General features: G+C 45.9%; 1 protein-coding gene across 1 annotated transcript; it reads left to right on the plus strand.

Annotated features, from left to right (window-relative positions):
- Window positions 1–3,274: 3,274 nt before the first annotated feature.
- LOC135896906 (cystatin-2-like) lies at window positions 3,275–18,087 on the plus strand. The gene is made up of 4 exons (XM_065425410.2): window positions 3,275–3,504; window positions 13,319–13,573; window positions 14,845–14,949; window positions 17,845–18,087. Exons 2-4 carry the CDS (start codon window positions 13,355–13,357, stop codon window positions 17,929–17,931), a joined length of 411 nt encoding a protein of 136 aa, XP_065281482.1. The 5' UTR covers window positions 3,275–3,504; window positions 13,319–13,354; the 3' UTR covers window positions 17,932–18,087.
- The last annotated feature ends 1,217 nt before the right edge of the window (window positions 18,088–19,304 follow it).

A 19,304-nucleotide genomic window follows, 5' to 3' on the forward strand; every position in this document is an offset into this window, starting at 1 on the left:
CCTCAAAGCTACGCCGAAGTCATGGCCAGGCCCCAACAGATCCCGACGGCTGCGAAACAAAGCAACGCGGAAGTCGTCACCCAGCCCCAACAACTCTCTCAACGGGGCCCTCTCACGTACGCCGAAATCTTAGCTATGCCCCGAGAACAGCCTGCCATGCAATCACTTCACCAGCCGCCCAAGCCGCCCTTCACCAGCCGTCCAAGTCAAAACGCGAAAGTCATCAACGTATCCCGGCCAATGTGACAGTCGTGTTAGATGACGGTGTGCAAACACATGCCCTCGTGGGCACCGGAGCCGCTGTATCAATTACGGACGCAAAGCTTTGTCGCTTCCTTCGAAAGGTCAGGACGCCCCTTGCTGGATTCTTCCTCCGCACAGCAGGCGCACAGCGTATTCACCTATAGCTGCGTGCACCACTCATGTTTTCATCGAGGACGTTGTTTACGCCATCGAACGTATTGTGATTTCATCATGCTTCCACGAAAATATCCTAGGGTGTGACTTTCTCGCCCGCCACAATTCCGTCATTCATAGAGCATGCGCGTAACTAGGATTGTCACCGATTCCAGATATGACCCTTGCCTATAATGATTATTTTGCGAACAAACTACTCGTCAGGCACGACAGCACCGTGACTCCCAACTCGTCAGTCATTGTCTCTATGTATTGCAGCAGCCTCTCTGACGCCGTCGCATTACGTTCTCCATCTGGCCGCTTTTATACTCGAAAAGCTCTGCTAGTACCTTTTGCGACAGTGAACGTCAAACGGGGCTCCACAGCTATTTTAATTTGTAACCCCCTCTCATACCCTGTGATGCTGCTTCAAGGCGAATGTCATGGCTATGTGGAAGCGATTGATGCTGTACAAATTACAGATGTTGTCGAAGACACGTCCTGCGCCGTTACAGCACAATCTGTTCTCTGACTACGTCCGACTCTTTGCCCACAGGTGTGTTCGATTCATCTATTGCCGACGGCCTCAGCCCTGCTCGGCGTTCTCTGCATCTGCGCATCTTAGCAGAATTTCCATCTTCTTTTAATTTTTGCCAACCTTCTCTGGGCGGGACGTCTGCTGTCACGCACAATACTGACACTGGCTCCCAATCGCCATTGCGGTAACGCCCATATCGTGTCTATGCCGCAGAACGTCGTGTGATTAATGAGCAAGTGGACGAAATGCTTCGCCGCGAAGTGACCAGACCCTCAAACAATCCATGGGCGTCTCCCGTTGTCCTTGTTACGAAAAAAGACGGCTCTGTAAGGTTCTGTGTAGACTTTCGGCGCCTGAAGAAGATCACTCGAAAAGATGTATGCCCGCTACCGTTAATTGATGACACCATCGATAGCCTACAAGAACCTGAATTCTTTTCATCCCTAGATTTGCGCTCTGGCTATAGGAAAGTGCCCATGGCTGACCTCGATAGGCCGAACGCCGTCTTTGACACACCCGACGGCTTATACGAATTCAAAGTCATGCCGTTTGAACTTCGTAATGCGCCAGCAACCTTTGACCGCATGATGGACACAGCTCTGCATGGTTTGAAGGGGCACACCTGCTTATGGTAACTAGACGACGTTGCTGTTTTTGCTCCTGAATTCATCACGCACCTGTAATGCCTCCGGCGTGTTTTCACGGGCCTAATAAACGCTGGCCTAAAACTGAACCTAAAGAAGTGCCGATTTGAAGCGCTGCACGTCACTATATTAGGTTACGTCGTCTCGAAGGATGAAATCCACCCCGATCCAGCCAAACTTCGTGCCGCCTCTGAATTCCCTAAACCGACGTCCGTCAAAGAACAGTGCAGTTTCATACACTTGTATTCCTACTTCAGGCGCTTCATTCGTAATTTCATCGCCGTTATATAACCACTGACGAAGCTCCTTGGAAGCAACGGACCCCTCCATTCGTGGTCGTTCGTGCGCGACGAAGCATTCGCAGAGCTCTGTCGTCTCCTACCACTTTGCGCCACTACGACCCAACGGAACTTATTGAGGTACACAGAGTGCCAGTGGTGTTGGCCTCGGCGCTGCCCTAGCATAGCGCAAACAAGAATTTCTTTAACATGTTCTGGCATATGCAAGCCGTACACTCACTAAAGCCGCGACCAATTACACCGTCACGGAAAAAGAATGCCTGGCGATCATCTGGGCGCTTCCGTGTGTATGTATGGACGTATATATGGTCGCTTCCCTATGTATATGTATGGTCGCTAATTTGATGTCGCCACGGACTACCATGCACTATGCTGGCTGTCGTAGTTGAAGGATCCCTCAGGCTGTCTCGCCCGCTGGGCACTTCGCTTGCAGGATTACGATATCCGCGTACTTTACCACAACGGAAACCAGCGTGCTCACGCTGACGTTCTCTCACGTTCTCCCTTGCCTGACGAGAATGCCTGCTTCTCACTATCCCAGATTGACGCTTCTTCCATCGACATGATGGAAGGAGGAGATTAAGACGTTTGCAGGGACGACATGGCCACAATTAGTACATTACAGGGGTTGTTGGAGAAGTATGGGAGAGGCCTTTGCCCTGCAGTGGGCGTAACCAGGATGATGATGATAACGATGATGATGACATGATTGCGTATATCACCATCGTCATCATCAGCCTGGTATATCACAACTGTCACCAATACCTGCAGTAGTGTTCAAGGTGGTCAGTCAGGCTAATATTTCCAGCTTGTCACTAAAACTTCTATCCCTCCATGTGGCTACGTAGTTTAAGATAGTTTCAGCACATTGTAAATGGCTTCAACGTGTTGTGAAGCGTTTGTGAAACAAATTTAGTGTAGTAAACTCAGGTTCTGCTTGCCAGTACACCTTGGTCGCTGGAAGAAAAGAAGAGGCTTGCAGTTAGCATTTTTTTCGGCGTTATCGTTTTTTCCTCATTGCACTTTTATGCGAACGTGTTTCAGTGATGTGGCAAGTAATACACGCTATGCGGCGTTGTGCGGTGTCAGCGCAGAATGCATCTGCGCTGAATGTACAAAATTGGCCTTGCCATTGGGCACTGCATACCTGTACTTCATTCACGTTTATTGGCTCGTGAGACCGAATTCTCCCAGCTCAGCGTCGAGCCCCGCTGTGGTCTATGGTGCAACATTACCCCCTCAGCACACATGACTGCAGACTCTCGTCGTGTCCTCTTCTTTCTTCTTTTCCTCGTAAGCACGTGCGTACGTGTCCCGCCGACGCCTTGAGAGCACGCATCGGCTGGTGACCAGGCAATTAAGAAAGAGCCCGCCGCGTCTGCCCGTCTATCCGGTTTCCTGGCGGCTCGCCTTCCCGCGACTGTAAAAAGGCGACCGCAAACAAAGCCGCGCACGCAGAACGGCGCCTTTCTTTCGCGCTTTTGACCACGTCTTGCGAGAGGCAACCGTCAACTCCACGGCCCCTTCCACATCAAGCCTTGCCGCACCTGTCCCGTCGCCGACGAGCCAGAGCATATCCGCGCAAATCACCGCCCCTGCGTGCGGTTCCTGCGTTCAAATCATCACGGTGAGATCCAGTCGATCGCATTGTTTTCGAAATGAGACAGGCAGCAGCTCGAAAGACAGAGATTCTACTCAATTTGTCGTTCCCAAGTGCGCACCTGGGACGGCCCGAGACGCTGCGTTTGCGTCGATGCTTATTGTCAGAAAGCAGCGCTTCGTGCAGTAGTACGAGCTGTCCGGGCCGATAAATTGAAGAGACCCAGTATATGTCGTCGGTACTAAAGAGTACTCTCACGTGCCCCACGGCACCATATTCGAAGTGGTTAAAGCTGCTGGGCGAGAACGCTCTGGGGATAGACGTTTCATTTTCCCCCAAAGTACGAAACAGTGACCGCGATAGCTCATTACTAAGAGCTGTAATTCCCCACATTTTCGCACAGTACCATGCACAGTGGTACACCGATAATCTGTTCAGAAGTAGCATGGCTACTGCTTCCTTATATTTGCTATTCGAATGCATCACTTCGTGCTGCTTCTTTCAACAAGAACTTTTTACTTGTCCACTGCTTCCGTTTTCCTCGCGTTCGCAGTTTGAATCCCTCCCAACCAGACATAAAAGGGTCTGGGCAAATATTGTGCTCGATGCTGGTAACAATGACCTTCTTCTCACAAAGAAGCAAGTTGTATTGCAACGCGCAGTAGTTTGAATGTTGATTATACAAATACTCGGCGCCGAGTGCCATACCGAGTGCCATATTGGCACTCGGTATTCGTGACTTCAATGGTACAGTAGTTTGTGCAGCTTTTGTTTCCCTCTAAGAGACCTTGCAAAAAAAAATAATGCTCTACAAGAACTTTTACCTGTAAGTGGAATCCTGCGACCCACCCGTAGACTGGTCACTGGAGTAGCCTGAATTATCGTCTTGATAAAGAATCGGAACAGAGAACTAAGTAGTGCAGAGGGCAATATGATGATCGACGCTTAACCATGACACCTCATGAAATTAAACAGATGGCTTTGTTTGGTTTGCACGGTATTGCGTGCTGAATTTCTATATTTATCAGCCGTGCTGCTCTGCTTGCAGGAAATTTCACAGCAAGAAACAAAAAGTTTAACATAGGACACCTGCTTTTACTGTGGGGTTATAGGCATGAGTATATGAGGTAGCGCTTACAAGACAGCAGTGGTTGGCCATCGTTGAGATACACGGTGGCGGATTTCAAGATTATATCCTGCAAGAGCTCAGGCGTCTGAAGAAATTTTCGTGGCATGGCTGATTTAATGAGTGCAGACGGTATTCAGCAAAATTAGAACTCATGCTGGAAGCACTGAAACCTTTGGAAGGTACATGCGTGATGTCACGTTGAAACATGCTCGCCTGTGTTTGCTAAAGTGACGTAGCGAATCGGCCAGCGCACGAAGGAGTGACTGTGTAAACAAGGTGGCACAATACCAAGGCTGCATCACGTGCTCATTCCAGGGCTACTAATGATTATTTTTAACATAACTGCTGGTACCTGCTGTCAAAACCAAATAACTTTTCTAGCTAAAATTACTTGACGTCTTCATGTTGGATGTTACCGGAGAAAATTCCAACTGTGGCCCATTTCGAATGTTCAAACATACTGGAACAGTAGTTCATACTTGACACACAGCAGCGCTAACACCGCACAAAGACGAGGAAATAAGATTCACAATACGGGCTCTGCTGCCCATGTCAAGCATAGACAAATCTACTGCATCAGAGGTAGGATAAGATGAGATTTGAATATGTGGGGTTGATGATCGAAGGCACACCGTCCCGTATCACAAAAGTATAACGGGATGAAAAAAAAAAGCGAGGTTGGAAAAGTTAAAGAACTTAAAGTTTGCGTGTGCAAATGTAGAGAAGAAAGTTTCAGATGGGAACTATGATGACTAAGAAAAGCTTTTAACAGAAGAAATAGAAGAGTTGAAAAGAAGATAGGAGATGATACCATTCACATCTTGGCGATCCACAGTGTGGTACAAAGTCCCGGTTCAACCAGGAGTTCAAAAGGTGTGCGGTTTCACTTTCTTGTGGGTGGTGGGCTGTGTTGAGCTCGCGAGGTACGATTTTAATAGCGCCGCCAACTTGAAGTCTTTATCTTGAAGTTGTTCGTCTCGGAGTTTGAAATGAATGCTCCTTTGTAGGATTCTCTTGATATCCTCTTGGATTGATGTGTATGACCCTGAGTGTATGACGATGTTGGTTGCTATATTATTGTTAGTTCTGGTGGCGAAGCAGGACTTGCTGACCATTAAGCTGCTGGGCCTACTGCGCCAGAGAAAGTACACCGGCAAGTCTTAATTGTGTCTGTTAGCTGCATTATATTTATATGGCCAAAGAACACTGCGTGAAAGTGCTCAACTGAAGCCGCCAACAAAAGTGATCATGGGCAGAAGCATTTACCTGGACTTGTGAAACGGACAGGCGGCTTAAGGAAGCCTCGCGTAGAGAATCAGGGAGCCAAAGCAGTTTAGTTCATCAAGTTCATGCAGTTTGCAGCTCATCCAAATTAAAATAAATGTAGAAAAAAAGCCACTCACAAATAGGTCTGCCTGAAATCACGCAGCCTTTCATATGTGTGTCTCTTATTCCTGCATGATAGTATAAAGTAATTGGTATAGATATTGCGGGCAGTATTGACTTTTTTATCATAGACGTAGCGTGTTCAGCGACTCAGTTTGACAATGCTAATGTTCTTTCAGCGTCTTTCACGAGTTCTTCTGGTGTGGTGAGTCACATGATTATGAAACAGGAATAGCTTTAGCAGGGAGGCGAAATCGTCTAGTCTTTTGGATAATCTGAAAATCTGAAAACGTCCTTTTAGGCTCTTGTAATTGAAATTACCAATCTTGTGAAATCTTTGGACACAAAAATTTTATTGTCTGTGATATTGTCTTGGATATCACTGATAAAGATAACAAATTAGAAAGGCCCAGAACAAAGCCTTGTGGTACTCCGGACGTGACAAGCAGGGTTTTTGATGGTACTTGCTCAAACAAGACATAATGGGAACGGTCAGGTAAAAAGTCTTCTGTCTAGCGTGTTATTAATCCATCTGCAACGATATTTCGGAGCTCCTCAATTAATTTGTTGTGACATACGCAATGAAAGGACTAGAAAAGTCCAGTAGTATAACACCTGTTTGCGCGCAGTTGTTTTGCAGTGGACACACGCTTTCGACACGCTTCCCAGACGCTGTGGCATCTGTTTTTTTTGTTCCGAGTTGTCGCAAGACCGTGTCGCAAAAGTTTAGAAATAGTTATTTCCAGGTCTTTGACAGACCTTGAGAAAACTTTCTGGATGTATTGAACATAATAACGACGAGGCACGAGGGCGCGTGCTTGAAACTATTTTGAGGCCAGCACTCACTCATTTCCTTCATCGCTTAGGCCACGCGCTCTCCTTGACCTTCGAGCCGCTGGCCGTATTTACCCCTTTTGCACGAGGCAGCTCATGCTTTTCTATAGTGGGGAAACAGCTTTGCACCACTCGTGTCAAGGAAGATGCACACGTGTGTGTACACTCGCGCTAAACCCACACTTGGCATAATGGATCGCGCCATTAGTGAAGAAACATTGCCGATGACTCGCTGCTAGATTACCCTTGTAGAGGGCGATATGGTAATATCAGCGGCTTGAGGTCACCGAATGCGGTATCGTCCTGGGACCGGCGTTGTGGGCACTGACTGGTCGGTTCTCCGCGTTGGCGCAACAAGGTTACATTCTGTCAGGTTTACATTGCCATCTTCGCTCAACAAATATGGACAGAGAGACCTTGGCTTCTTTACATATAGCAGAAGGAAAGGCTTTAGTGTTTTTTTTCACTCTAGGTTAATGTCATTACTATATATTTTCCTAGTACCATAAGAATGATGATTGTTAGCTTTATGCATCGTGTCTATTATTTGCGTTATTTTGTGTTATTTTGTATTTATTTTTTGTTTACCATTTTACATTCGCTTAGTGTACTAAATATTTCCTGAATGTATGCGTTCGTTGGATAATTTTACAGGCACTACTTGTAATAGGTAGTTTTTTCTTTTATGCGCTATTCATTTTAATTGCCTTTCTTTATTACTGTATTGCGCTAGTGGGCACTTGTACACGTGTGGCCTGTAAAACTGTTGCCATGTACGTGGGCCTTCAGGTACTTTCAGGTGGTTTGCAACCTCTATTTGCCAAAGGGAGCCCCAATCGCTCTTAGAAAATAAAGAATCAATTGATTGATCAATTATCGGTGATGGTATGCCGACATAGTGGGCGCACCTCGCCCAGGGAAACGCAACTACACTCTCTGGTCACTTCACACTTCACTGCCGGGTCTTACTGGACTTTAACTTGACTTTATCTCTCTGGCTGGTACTTGCTGGATACTACGTGTTATTGACGAGGACAAACTCTGGAGGTTAAAAGCAATTTTAGACTGTGTCACTCGAAGTTAGCTACGTTGATGCCTGTCTTTTATTATCTTTAATTTTTATAGGTGATAGCGTTGCCCGTGCAGTTGCACTTTTGACTGTTGGCTCCTTTCGTAATTACACCCTTGGCATCTGTGCCGTTAGAGCTTTTGATAGAATAACCGCGGTGGCTTAGCGGCTATGATGTTGTGCAGCTAAGCTCGAGGTTGCGGGATCCAATCCAGGTCGCAGTGACCGCATTTTAATGGGAACGATATGCAAAAACGTCCGCGTTCCGTGCATTGGGGGCACGTTAAAGACCTCTTGGTGGTCAGAATTCGAAGCCCCCCACTACGGCGTGCCTCACATTCGACTCGTGGATTTGGCATGCAATACCCTAGAACTCATTCAGAGGTTTCGATAGTTGATTTTCTGTCTAACGCTTCATTGACGGCAGTTACCGGTCGTTAGTACCTACGATGCCGTAACAGTTTCTTCTAGAATTGCTTCCTTCGAATCAGTCGCTCTTCGTTTGTCTGGTAGACCTCGATCTTTGCTTCTGGGATAGCTTTTATGAGGGATTACTTTCTTGATTTCAGCGCTCCTATACATTGTTGATAGTTACGCTTGTCCTCGGCTTGGAAGAAAGTTTTTGTCGATGGTTATTCCTGTTGACATCAGTGGTAGTAGGTGAGTAGATATTTTAGGTAGTGACTTCTTTCATTGTAGCGAATCTCGGCTACTTTGGCACTAATTACTGAAACTTCGCACCATTGAGTGTCAGCCTATTCCATAGTAGCTTTCTTAACCACGGCTTTTCAGCTAATTTGCCCAAGAAATTGGGGATGTGAGATAGCCATACCTAACACAACTTCCGTCACTGGAATCGCTTCGGCAACGACAAACACTCTGTGCTAATCGTAGTTGTCTAATCGACAAATTTTATCAATCTACAATGTACAATGTAGCAGCTACCTCGCACGCAGAGCACGCGGAGGACCACCGGTGTGCGGCTGGCGTGTTTGAAAACGCCTGTATGTTGTGCTCTGTGCGCTGTGGAATCATCAAATGGCAATTGGTATTTGGCTCGAAATGCTTGCCGGCGCGTGTTCTGCTGTTCTCGCAAATCCGTGTGGCCCATTAACTGTTTTCCCAATTACAGAATTGCAAAACCGCCGTAACTCTGTTAAAGCCGCTTTTCCTACTTTCTTTGTTGTTCTTTATTTTTAGCTTATCATTCATTTGATCTATTTTAGATTGCAAGTTTATTTCTTTGTCGAAGCTCATATTTTTGTTAGTCAGATTTGAGCGAGAATGGCTAAAGGAGTGGAGTGAAGTTAAAGGAATGGAGTTAAAGGAATGAAATGAAGTTTTTGTTTACCTACTTTACTTACTGTATGAGCAAATATTTACCGAGCATAACTGCTCCTGCGTCTGCGGTGAATACCTGCCATCTATTTGGATGTCCCCTAGGACAAAGACAGTTCGCGAAAGTGCACTTAAATGTGTGAAATCGAACAGCGATCAAACTAAAGACTATGAAAAATTAAAAGTAAATTATAGGGCTTTACGCGCCAAAACCACGACCTCATTATGAGGCACGCCGTAGCGGGGGACTCCGCAATAGCTTGTACCTGCTGGGGTTCTCTAAGGTGCACTGTTAAAGCGTGATTGGCCTGGATCACTCATAAAGGCGCCGCAACGTCGCACAGTTTCTGCTTAACGTTAGCTGCCGAAAAAAGTTCTGGGGACTGTGGGCTGGTTCAATTGAGTTGAGTGGTTGTAGGCTACTTGTGGGGTTAGCCTTGCAGTTGCTGCCGGCAACTGCTCCACCGTAGTGCCACTTAAAATACATAAATCATATAAATCAGACGCAGACCTCACAACTAGACATAGTCACTCCTAAGGTCACCATGTGGAGGCCAAATCGGTGTCCTGCAGATAATTTAAAAGAAGGCGAGCAACCTCCTTCCTATATAACTGGTTCCCGCGCGGGAAAACAATGTCCTGCAGAGAACAGCGAGGAATTACTGTCTTCTTGAGGGACTCGAATAACACACTCATTTCCGCATTTTACAGAGTACAGCACATAAGGTAAGGTTCTATGTCCCCACACACACCACACGTTGAACATAGTGGAGACATTGCCAAGCCAGTCTTATACATCCATGCACGCAGGGGTACGAGCAGAGCCCGTGCGAATGTGGAGCAGTAAATTGGCTTGGTTTCTTTTGAGACCCTTGGTAACACATGGCTTATGAGGTGAGCTCCACAAAGAACTGAAGTGGCACGACACCGCTTCTCTGAAGAGTATCTTGTCTTCTTGAGGCACTTTTCTCAATGGCTTCCCAGACAGCGCTCTATGGGCGAGGCTGTCCGCCATCTCATTGCCTATGATACGTATGTGCGAAGGTACCCATTGGAATCGTATGGAGAAGCCTTTGATATGGACATGGTGTTCAAGGGTAGGGAGCTTAGACATAAGGCATCAGTAGGGAACCCGTGTTCCAACCTTTGAAGGGCGGATTTCGAATTTGTAAGAGCGACAACAGGTTGAGGCGTACAAAACCGTAGCTTCTTTAAAGCTCCCTCAATGGCAACGCTTTCGGCCGTTGTGGAGGACACGACTGCAGTGAAGCGAACCAACCAATAATTCTTCAAAGAGGGAATGTGAAAAGCAGCTGCACTAGATCCTCTGACCTTGTCCACAGAGCCATCAATAAAAATGTGAAGATGACGTGCATATTCAGTCTCAAGATGTTCTAGTACGAGCGAACGCATTGCCGCCAAAGGAGAACTCCGCTTAGCACGAACGGGAAGAATTGTCAACGAACAATCGAGGCTCGCGAAAGACAAAGGCGGTTTCAACCTCTTGGTTCGACCTGTAGCGTCAAGACCAAGGTAACCAAGAGTATTGAGGGCCAAGTACGCTCGGGACTCAGATCTCCTTCGAAGGCTCTGTAGAAGGGCTCGCCCGGCTATCGTCTGTTTGAGGCGGCCAATTTGCATCAATAACCTTTGTGAAGCGACTAGGCTAAGAGGTCTTGATAGAGACTCATAAAGTACTGCAATGTTAGGAGCAGTCTACGGAACGCCAAGAGCCCTCCTTAGGCCCTTTCTGTGCAAAACCTCAAGCCGTTCCAGCTGTGACAGTGGGGGGGGGGAAGTTAAAGGGAGCTGGTACATTATTCGACTCGTCACTAGTGCATCATGTAGCCTGATCATTGAAGAAGGGTGATTGCCCCATTGCTCACTTGCAACTCTACGGATCACATTGATACGCGGAGATAGTGATGTCGCAATAGGGCCCACAGCTCGTCCCCACTGTAGACGGTAGTCAATAATGATGCCCAAAAAGCGCTTTTGCTTCAATTGACGAAGGCAAGATTGATCAAGGTATCTCTTCAGCCGCGCATACCGTCTTCCTCTACCTGGAAACATGATGAAGCCAGATTTTTCCACCGAGAGAGCCAGCCCAACACCTTGAAGGTAATTTTGAACTTAAAGTGATGCCTGTCGAACTATCATAGCTAAACGCTTGTGTTGCTATCCGCTTAACCAAACACAAATGTCGTCCGCATATATCGACATATGGGTATGCCTGCAATGTTTTTGCACTTCAGCGGGAAGACCAGCCATTAAAGCATTAAACAGCGTCGGGGAAAGAACACTTCCCTGAGGTACACCTCGCGATAACGCCTTTTCGGTGCTTATGGTACTTCCTAACCGCACTTGAATTTTACGATCACTAATAAGTGAGTGAATGAACTGCAGAAGATAGCCCTGTACGCCTATGGCCTGCAAGCTATTTAGAATTGATCTCTGAAGGACGCTATCATAAGCCTTTGATACATCTAGGAAAATAGCTAGTGTTGAGAGGCCGAAAGCTCTTTGATGTTCAATGTGGCTTATCAAGTCCAAGACGCTATCTTGCACGCTTAAACCTGTGCGGAATCCAGTCATGCATGTTGGCAGAGCCCTTCTATCTTCGAGCCACCATGATAAACGCTTACTTGCCAGCTTCTCCATGAGCTTAGCCACACATGACCTCAGTGATACAGGACGATACGAGGCCAAGTCTGTCATTTCTTTGCCGGGTTTCAGCACTGGGACAATACAAGCCACCTTCCATGAAAAAGGAACGTCGCCAGTCTCCCATACTCGATTGAGGTAGCTTAGGAGGATCTTCCTGGTCTCGAAGGCAAGAATAGCACAGCGTCTAAGAGAAAGAGTTGTCACGAGAAAAGAACACGACGCCGTGGAACGTGACTCGCGTGCCAAGCGGCTCAAAGGCTGCCGCCGGCTTTGTCACAATACGAGTTTGCGTGCGATCGTGGCCTCAATATAAAAAAAGAAAGTGAAATCGTGGCCTAGAGGTTAAAGGCATTGTACCGCTGTGCTCGACGGCATATGCACGATTCCGCCATCGGTCGCACACTTCTTTCTTATTGCACAGGTTCGAAGTGCGGAAAAAAGTGGACAATTGTCGGAGAGATGACAGAGACAGGAATGAAGGGATTGTTCGGAGCTGACAGCACCGCTTGAACAAGCTGCTCTGAAAACTAAAAGCATTCAGTGTCCACGAGGAACGTGACAAATCTGGCTGCGCCATTACCTTGGCTACGCCCGCTGCCTTGCGGCCGCAAGTGACCGCTACCTCGCGAATACATCAGGCGCGACGTCACTCCTGACCATACGCCGTGCTTCTGACCGATCCGTGAACTTGGCCAGGTCGTACTCGGGTGGATTCCTTCTACCAAGCGCACGGTGCGCGAACTTTACACTACAAATACTGCATTCGAAAAGTAGATCTTAGCCCTCCGAAACATTGGCAAAAGAATAAAAGAAAGCAATGGCATGGCACGTAATAATAATCAAGAAAACAATGCAAGAGATCCATGATTGCGAAGTAGCGCTCCAATCTGGGCTACTTTGCAATCGTGATTCTTCTGCACTCTCTAAGTGCGAAAAGAAAGGTAGTTCAGTAAGTGGAAACACTGTTAACATGAGTCAACATGTCAAGGAAGTAATGAAAATTCGTTCATTGTACTTCAAGCTTGCCTTTGTTTCCCGCTCTGCATGCTTTGCGCTGCTCTGCTTCCGTTCACAGAATTAGACCACTCACACAGATTGCCATCCCGATGGAAGATACGGATAGAGAAAACTGGAAGAAAGGTGTAAATAAGCAAATAAAAAGAATAGCGGCCAATAAATGAAGCTGTAAGAATGAAAAACAAGTGGCTTTACTGTGACTGTCTGGACTCTCGTCTACAGATGCCATGTTTTCCTCTCATCTGTACAGATCACGGCGTGGTCCTGTCATTTTTAGGTCGTTGAGTTCATTTTGTTGTTGTTTCTCTTTCCGTCCCGAAAGACAACTTAGTGCTGGTGTCTCACTGTGAGCGCCGGCATGAAGCGAAGTCGGGTGTAACGTATCTTCACGTTCTCTGCAGCCAGCGACTTCCCGGTTCTCCCGAAAGCGAAAAACCATGGTTTCGCCAAGCGTCGCCGTAGTGCGTGCAGTCGCAATTCTCCTGGTCGCCGCCTTCACCTGCCAGGCCCTCAGTCCCCCGGGTTCCTGGCAGAAGAAGCAGGTGGGCGAAGACCCTGCGTTCGAGGAGATGGCGCACTTCGCCATCTCGCAGCAGGTCGGCGGCAACAGGGAAAACTTCGACACTGTGCTCGAGATCCTCGAGGTCGAGACTCAGGTATGCACGTGAACGCATTCGGGCGCCTAATTTACCGGATGTTGAGCGCAAAGAATACGGGGAACCATGGGGCTAAATTCGTTTTGTTATTTACAACCAACAGAAAGCAAAGGGAAAAGGAAACCAAAGAATGCATTGTGGACACTTAACTGCTAGTTTTGTTTAAAATCTATTAAGTAATAACGAAAAGTCAAAATGAAAGTCGGAGGCGATAACCCAGGTCTTGCGCATTGCTCGTGCCATGCTCTGACATTATTCTACCATTGCCAACGTCCTCCCGTAAACTTTTTTGGCTATGTGTTACGTCCACGAAAATAGCACGGGAGTTTTAGCCAGTGCCATTCACGGCCATGTGTGAAGCACACTGCAAATAAAGCGCAAAAGAAAAAAAAGAAAGAAAACCTTCAGAGGAAGCACACGACCTATGAAATCTGGTACGAGGCCCTGGCGGCGTCGCTGCAACCCTACACTAGCGCAGTAGGTGCTGTCTTCACTGATACGGTATGACGCAAACATATCCCTTATTAGATATGGAGATCTTTCCAGCGAAACGTTATTTTCTCTTTGATTTGGCTTCTCATATGTTCCCCTCTTGTAAGGGACAGTTCGATGTTGTTCACGCTTGTCATTTTAAATGTGATTTTTATGTCTCTTTCTTCATTCACTGCTCTAACCAATACATTGCTGAGGCCAGAACAGGAGCGCAGGGGCAAAATACAAAGTGAAGTCTTCAGAATTCGTGGAACAATTCTCGCAGGGACTATTGTTAGTCGCACTGATAATAGAAATAAGCTGCTGTTGCGGACCACATCCCCAGACACCAGTCGAGGCCAAAAGGGGATGAAGAGGAGAGCACGAATTAGGAATGCGGTAAACAACTATAAACTCAAACAGTTATGATATAGCATCATTACACAGATTCCATTTGATATATGGGATATATGCGAAGTCGGCCACAAAAGTTTACGAGGTGGAGGATCTGTGAAAAAAATCCGCATTCTCATTGAAGCCCAGGCACATAACCTCGGTTTGAAAGTTTGAACCTAGTGTAGGTCCCTACGCCCGATAGAGTTATCCAATATATCTATAGATTAGGATCGCCCTGCCTTAGAATATGGCATATAAACAATTGTGATGGAACTGAATTCCCGTGAAATATTGCGGCTGACTGCACGGTACTGTAACGCGCCAAGCTGGGCGTGGTGACAAGAACGTTAGTATTGCAATGAAATGTATTTTTTTCTGCACTTTCTTTTGCTTCTGCTTTGCAGCTTGTCGCCGGCACGAACTACCGAATCAAGTTCAAGACAGCCGAGTCAACTTGCAAGTTGACAGAAACTTACAGCAAGGAGAACTGCCATCCGAAGACAGGAGATGTAAGCATTTTGTGACAGTGATTACTGCAATTATAAAAACTACTTGAACTAAGAACGTTCAATGCAGCGCAAAAGGCAAACGAAAAGAAAGAAAGAGGCAAGATGGACACGCGTTGTAAGGGGCACCTTGACGGTGCCTAAGCAGGAACACTGGCTGTACAGATGAAGTTGTACAATACAAACTGTTCGTAGAATGACACTTAATTTCTACGCAATATAGACGAATGACAACGATTCGCTTTGCATTGGTCTTGGTTGCACTGAAGCTAACATATACAACTGTCGAGAAGTATTTGGAAGAGCGAAGTCCAGATGTGTACTTCTGGCCCTTCCTGCATTTCTGTGTTTGTTCAGCGGGAAAACAACCACTTTGATGACAATGAAAGTGGCCAGGATGGTTAGCGTGGTTAGTAATGAAGTCCGTCGTTTCTGTATACATGTGTGATCGTACAATCTAGAATTCTCGGCGCTGCTCACGTAGATTAGTAATAGTAGAGTGCAGTAGTATTGGCCGCGAGATTGAGCGCAGTCGCCGCCTGGCGGTCACTTCCTGAAAGAGGAAAGTGCGGATGGCGAGTCGTGTCGTCTGCTAGCCGCCATTTCTTTACATTAGTGAGTGCGGCAAACATATTCTTTTAAGCCTGCTTATTTCGTGATTGTATTGCAGTCGTAAATTGTGGTATGCATTCTTTTAACGATGTAGAGGATTATTATGCTTTGTGCTGCAGCCACTTCGTTGCAACAAAATTAGTGACAGGGCGTGTCGAAGTTGATGTGCGACTTCCGCGCCTTCCGTTCGTCACGATCATCTCAATTTAGTTGCCGCATTGTGATTTGAGCGTATTAAAAAAAAAGCAGTCGGCGTCGTTTAAAATAAATAGAGTGTTCGCTGCGATACCTGAAGGCAGCGGTTTAGCAATTCCTTGAAGCGATGGGTTGATCATTTCGCAATCTCTGTGATACTACGGCACATGAACGAGGTGGCATGAGATCATTCAGCACTAGGAAAGAAAATTGTAAGCGCTCATATGATTTTGCAGGATACAATTGATCCTAGACGCATAATTACATGATGCCACTTACGCAACCATCAACATAATAAAAGGGCACCTCTTCCCAAGATGCCCTCTTATTATGTTGATATCCAACTGCGTAGAAATGATTTAGCCTCGCAAGTGAATGTTCGCACTTTGGTACTTTTATTATCTGCAGCGAAAGAAAATCAAATAAATACAAGAGGATACTAACGTATAACATTGCATTCATTAAAGAGAGGACGTCGTAAATGTCTGGCTGCCTGTGGGTAATGTAATACACTCTTTATTGTAGTGTTGCTAGCTTGTCGAATGGTAAGTGCCACTATATTCAAATGTAGAGACAAGAACGTAATGCAGTTGCCTCTTAAAATAAATAAAAATTATTCGCATCTTTCTTTTGCGCGTAATAGTTAAAATACTCGTTCGTTCTAAAATGTTGCGCATTTACTGCTACCACGAAATGAAAGGAACACACGTGTGAAGCCGCATGGCGACCCTGCCATACCGCACTCGCTCATACCGCCTTGTTGAAGTAAACGTAGTAACTGTCTCGTATTTTATAGATAATTGAATAATAAGTAAAATGTAATTGAGTGTGCGAAGTGGTGAAGTAGAGTCACCCAATATAGCTGCTTTAACTTCGTTGTACAGAAATACAGGTATTTTGATAAGCAGTGCGAGAATAGTAGAAAGTTCAGTTGGCCAACAGCAAGGCCAGCAGAATGGGCAGAACGCAAGCTGTCCACGAACAAAAAGTGCAGCGGATGTTGCGGAACAGAAACCACGCTTTGAGCTCGGGTAACGTATAGCAGGAATGTTGGGTGACTTTCGCGTAAGAAGGTGGCATTGAAGGGCAATATATTATCGCTTCACTGCAGTGAGTACGCTTTAATACCAAACGATCGATCCAAATCATCCACAGGGACGCGCCATCGTATACTCTTCAATGCGCGCCGCCGACCGCCCATCCGCACTAAGGTGCCGATGGTACTGCCAGCTATAGCGCAATCTCGCGGTCAATAGGACTGCAGTATTAAGGTAGCAGGTACAGTTAGTCCTATCTAGCTATCAAATTGGACAACAACTCCCCAAGCGAATTTCCTATACACCGAGAGCATCTTCCACGAGAGTGGTAACGTGGTGCGGTGATAATTCTGTGGAACTGATGACCGGCAAAAAGTAACGAAGTGTTCGCGCAGTATTAGCGATGATCGCTCATTCGGCAGATGTATGCCTAGAAGCAATTGGAGGGACGTATGCCTGCGACATACCGCAATAATTGTAGCCGAAATGAATCTGTGGCGTAAACGGCTTTGTCGCGAATCTGCGAGTACAGCGGATGCAATTCCTTTTTTGCGCTGCTTACATGGTGAGGACGCTTTATGAAGATAGTATTTTACTTTTGTGTACGGGTGACAGATGGTTACGGGTGCTTTAGGATAATGCGCGCTGTGCCATTGTAAATGGAGGGGCAACGTAACGTGGAGGAGAGATCCGTTAGCGCTTTGGGGAACTACGCATAGTTAAAATTAAATTTGTGGCTGTGGTAAGAAATAGCAACATAGGTAAGTGGGGCAAGCCACAGCATTGCTCTGTCAGCCACTACATATACATAATATACATATATATATATATATACATATATATATATATATATATATATATATATATATATATATATATATATATAAGATAGTGAGAAACTGGGTGAAAGTTCGACGAATTTTTGATATAATGAACACGATGCAGTGCCCAAACTTAAGATTAGTTATTATTGATAAGCAAGAATTAATAACAGGCTGGAAGCACGCGCTGAGTGTTTCATAAAATTTCTTTTGTACTATTTTTCTCGCCGCAGGTAAAGGACACTTGCACCGCAGTCGTCTACGACGTGCCCTGGGAAAACAAACGCTCCGTCACGTCTTTCACCTGTGGTTCAGCATGAGAGAAAGGATGACGCAGGACGTTAGCCTCATTCCAGGACTGCCTTTCTGAAGCCTCGCATTTTGGTCGTATCTCGTGTAGTGTCGTAAATAAAGTAGCTGGCAATTCGCAACGAAATATACGCAATACAAACGAATAAAGTGCCCCTTCATAAAAATATGGACGTTTGAGTTCAAATAGGCTGCGTGTCTCGCCGCACTACAACTTACAGCATTCATTCATTCATTCATTCATTCATTCATTCATTCATTCATTCATTCATTCATTCATTCATTCATTCATTCATTCATTCATTCATTCATTCATTTTTGAAACCAATGTCTGTCCGAAAGTCAAGTTTCTATCGCGGAACTTTTTTTCAGGTTTCAGGTTTCTATCGCGGAAGGTTTCTATCGCGGTTGCAATAGTGAGACAGAAACACAAGGGTGGTGGTGGCACTACGTCACTTGAGGCACGGGCTGTATACGCTACGCACTGGTGCCGATACTCTGCTAACTATAAACTGCATAGCAGTTAGCGTGCGAGAGCGGCTTGACCAACAGGTTATTATCCCTGTTCGCTTTGTTTTCTTTATTTTTTGCCCACGATCGCCACATCACTGACACTACTCGTGCTCAGGCATCTGAGCCATCTTTGTGGCTAAAGTCCATTCTCTTCCTTTCTTAACATACATCAAAAGTTACAATTTGAATCATTGATCGGAGGTCTTGTGTAAATATCCGGAGTTACCTTTACTGTAAACTCAAAGCTGCCACCACTGAAGAGCGGGCAAACAATTCGTTATCGAGTGTTTAGCGACGAACTATAAGAAATACAGATGACGGTGTTAGATGTAGATGTGCATAAAGAGTAACAGATGTGTGAGCATCACTTATTGAAGTTCGTACATCCCCGTTCCCCTTTTCCCTGTTCAGAGTAGCAGGTTATAAACTGTACATCCGGCGCCGCCGGATGTAGAGTATATAAGATTCGATGTCTAGGTCGTTTTCGCTTGAAGAAGTGTCATACGAAAACACTTTTAACGTGATAGAAATTGCATGGACACTGCAAGTGAACATTTGCTGTCGTCGCCGAGAGGTTCCGTATACATTTACGTATATGTATGCTATATGACATGCGCTACGCTATATGACATGAGGTATATGCGGGTTATATTGCCACACCATTTCTATCACAAAAATTGTTCACAATCCTCAGAAAATTATTCCTCAGAATTTTGACATCGGCAGCCCACAAGAAAACGTCATTAAACAGAACACCGACAGCGCAAGCCTTTTATCTTAAATGTTCTCACACTTAAATGTTGAAAGTGCGAAACAACAACAGAGCTCGACGAATTTCCCCCTTTAATAATAACAGAGCTCAAAACTGAAA

Source organism: Dermacentor albipictus, chromosome 7 (genome assembly GCF_038994185.2).
Source record: "Dermacentor albipictus isolate Rhodes 1998 colony chromosome 7, USDA_Dalb.pri_finalv2, whole genome shotgun sequence".
Lineage (NCBI taxonomy): Eukaryota > Metazoa > Arthropoda > Arachnida > Ixodida > Ixodidae > Dermacentor > Dermacentor albipictus.

Excerpts from the sequence above, each read along its gene's own strand:
- LOC135896906 (XM_065425410.2), top strand. The coding sequence starts at position 13,355 with ATGGTTTCGCCAAGCGTCGCCGTAGTGCGTGCAGTCGCAATTCTCCTG. Across the intron at positions 13,574-14,844 it reads TCCTCGAGGTCGAGACTCAG|CTTGTCGCCGGCACGAACTA; the intron begins GTATGCACGTGA and ends TCTGCTTTGCAG. Across the intron at positions 14,950-17,844 it reads GCCATCCGAAGACAGGAGAT|GTAAAGGACACTTGCACCGC; the intron begins GTAAGCATTTTG and ends TTCTCGCCGCAG.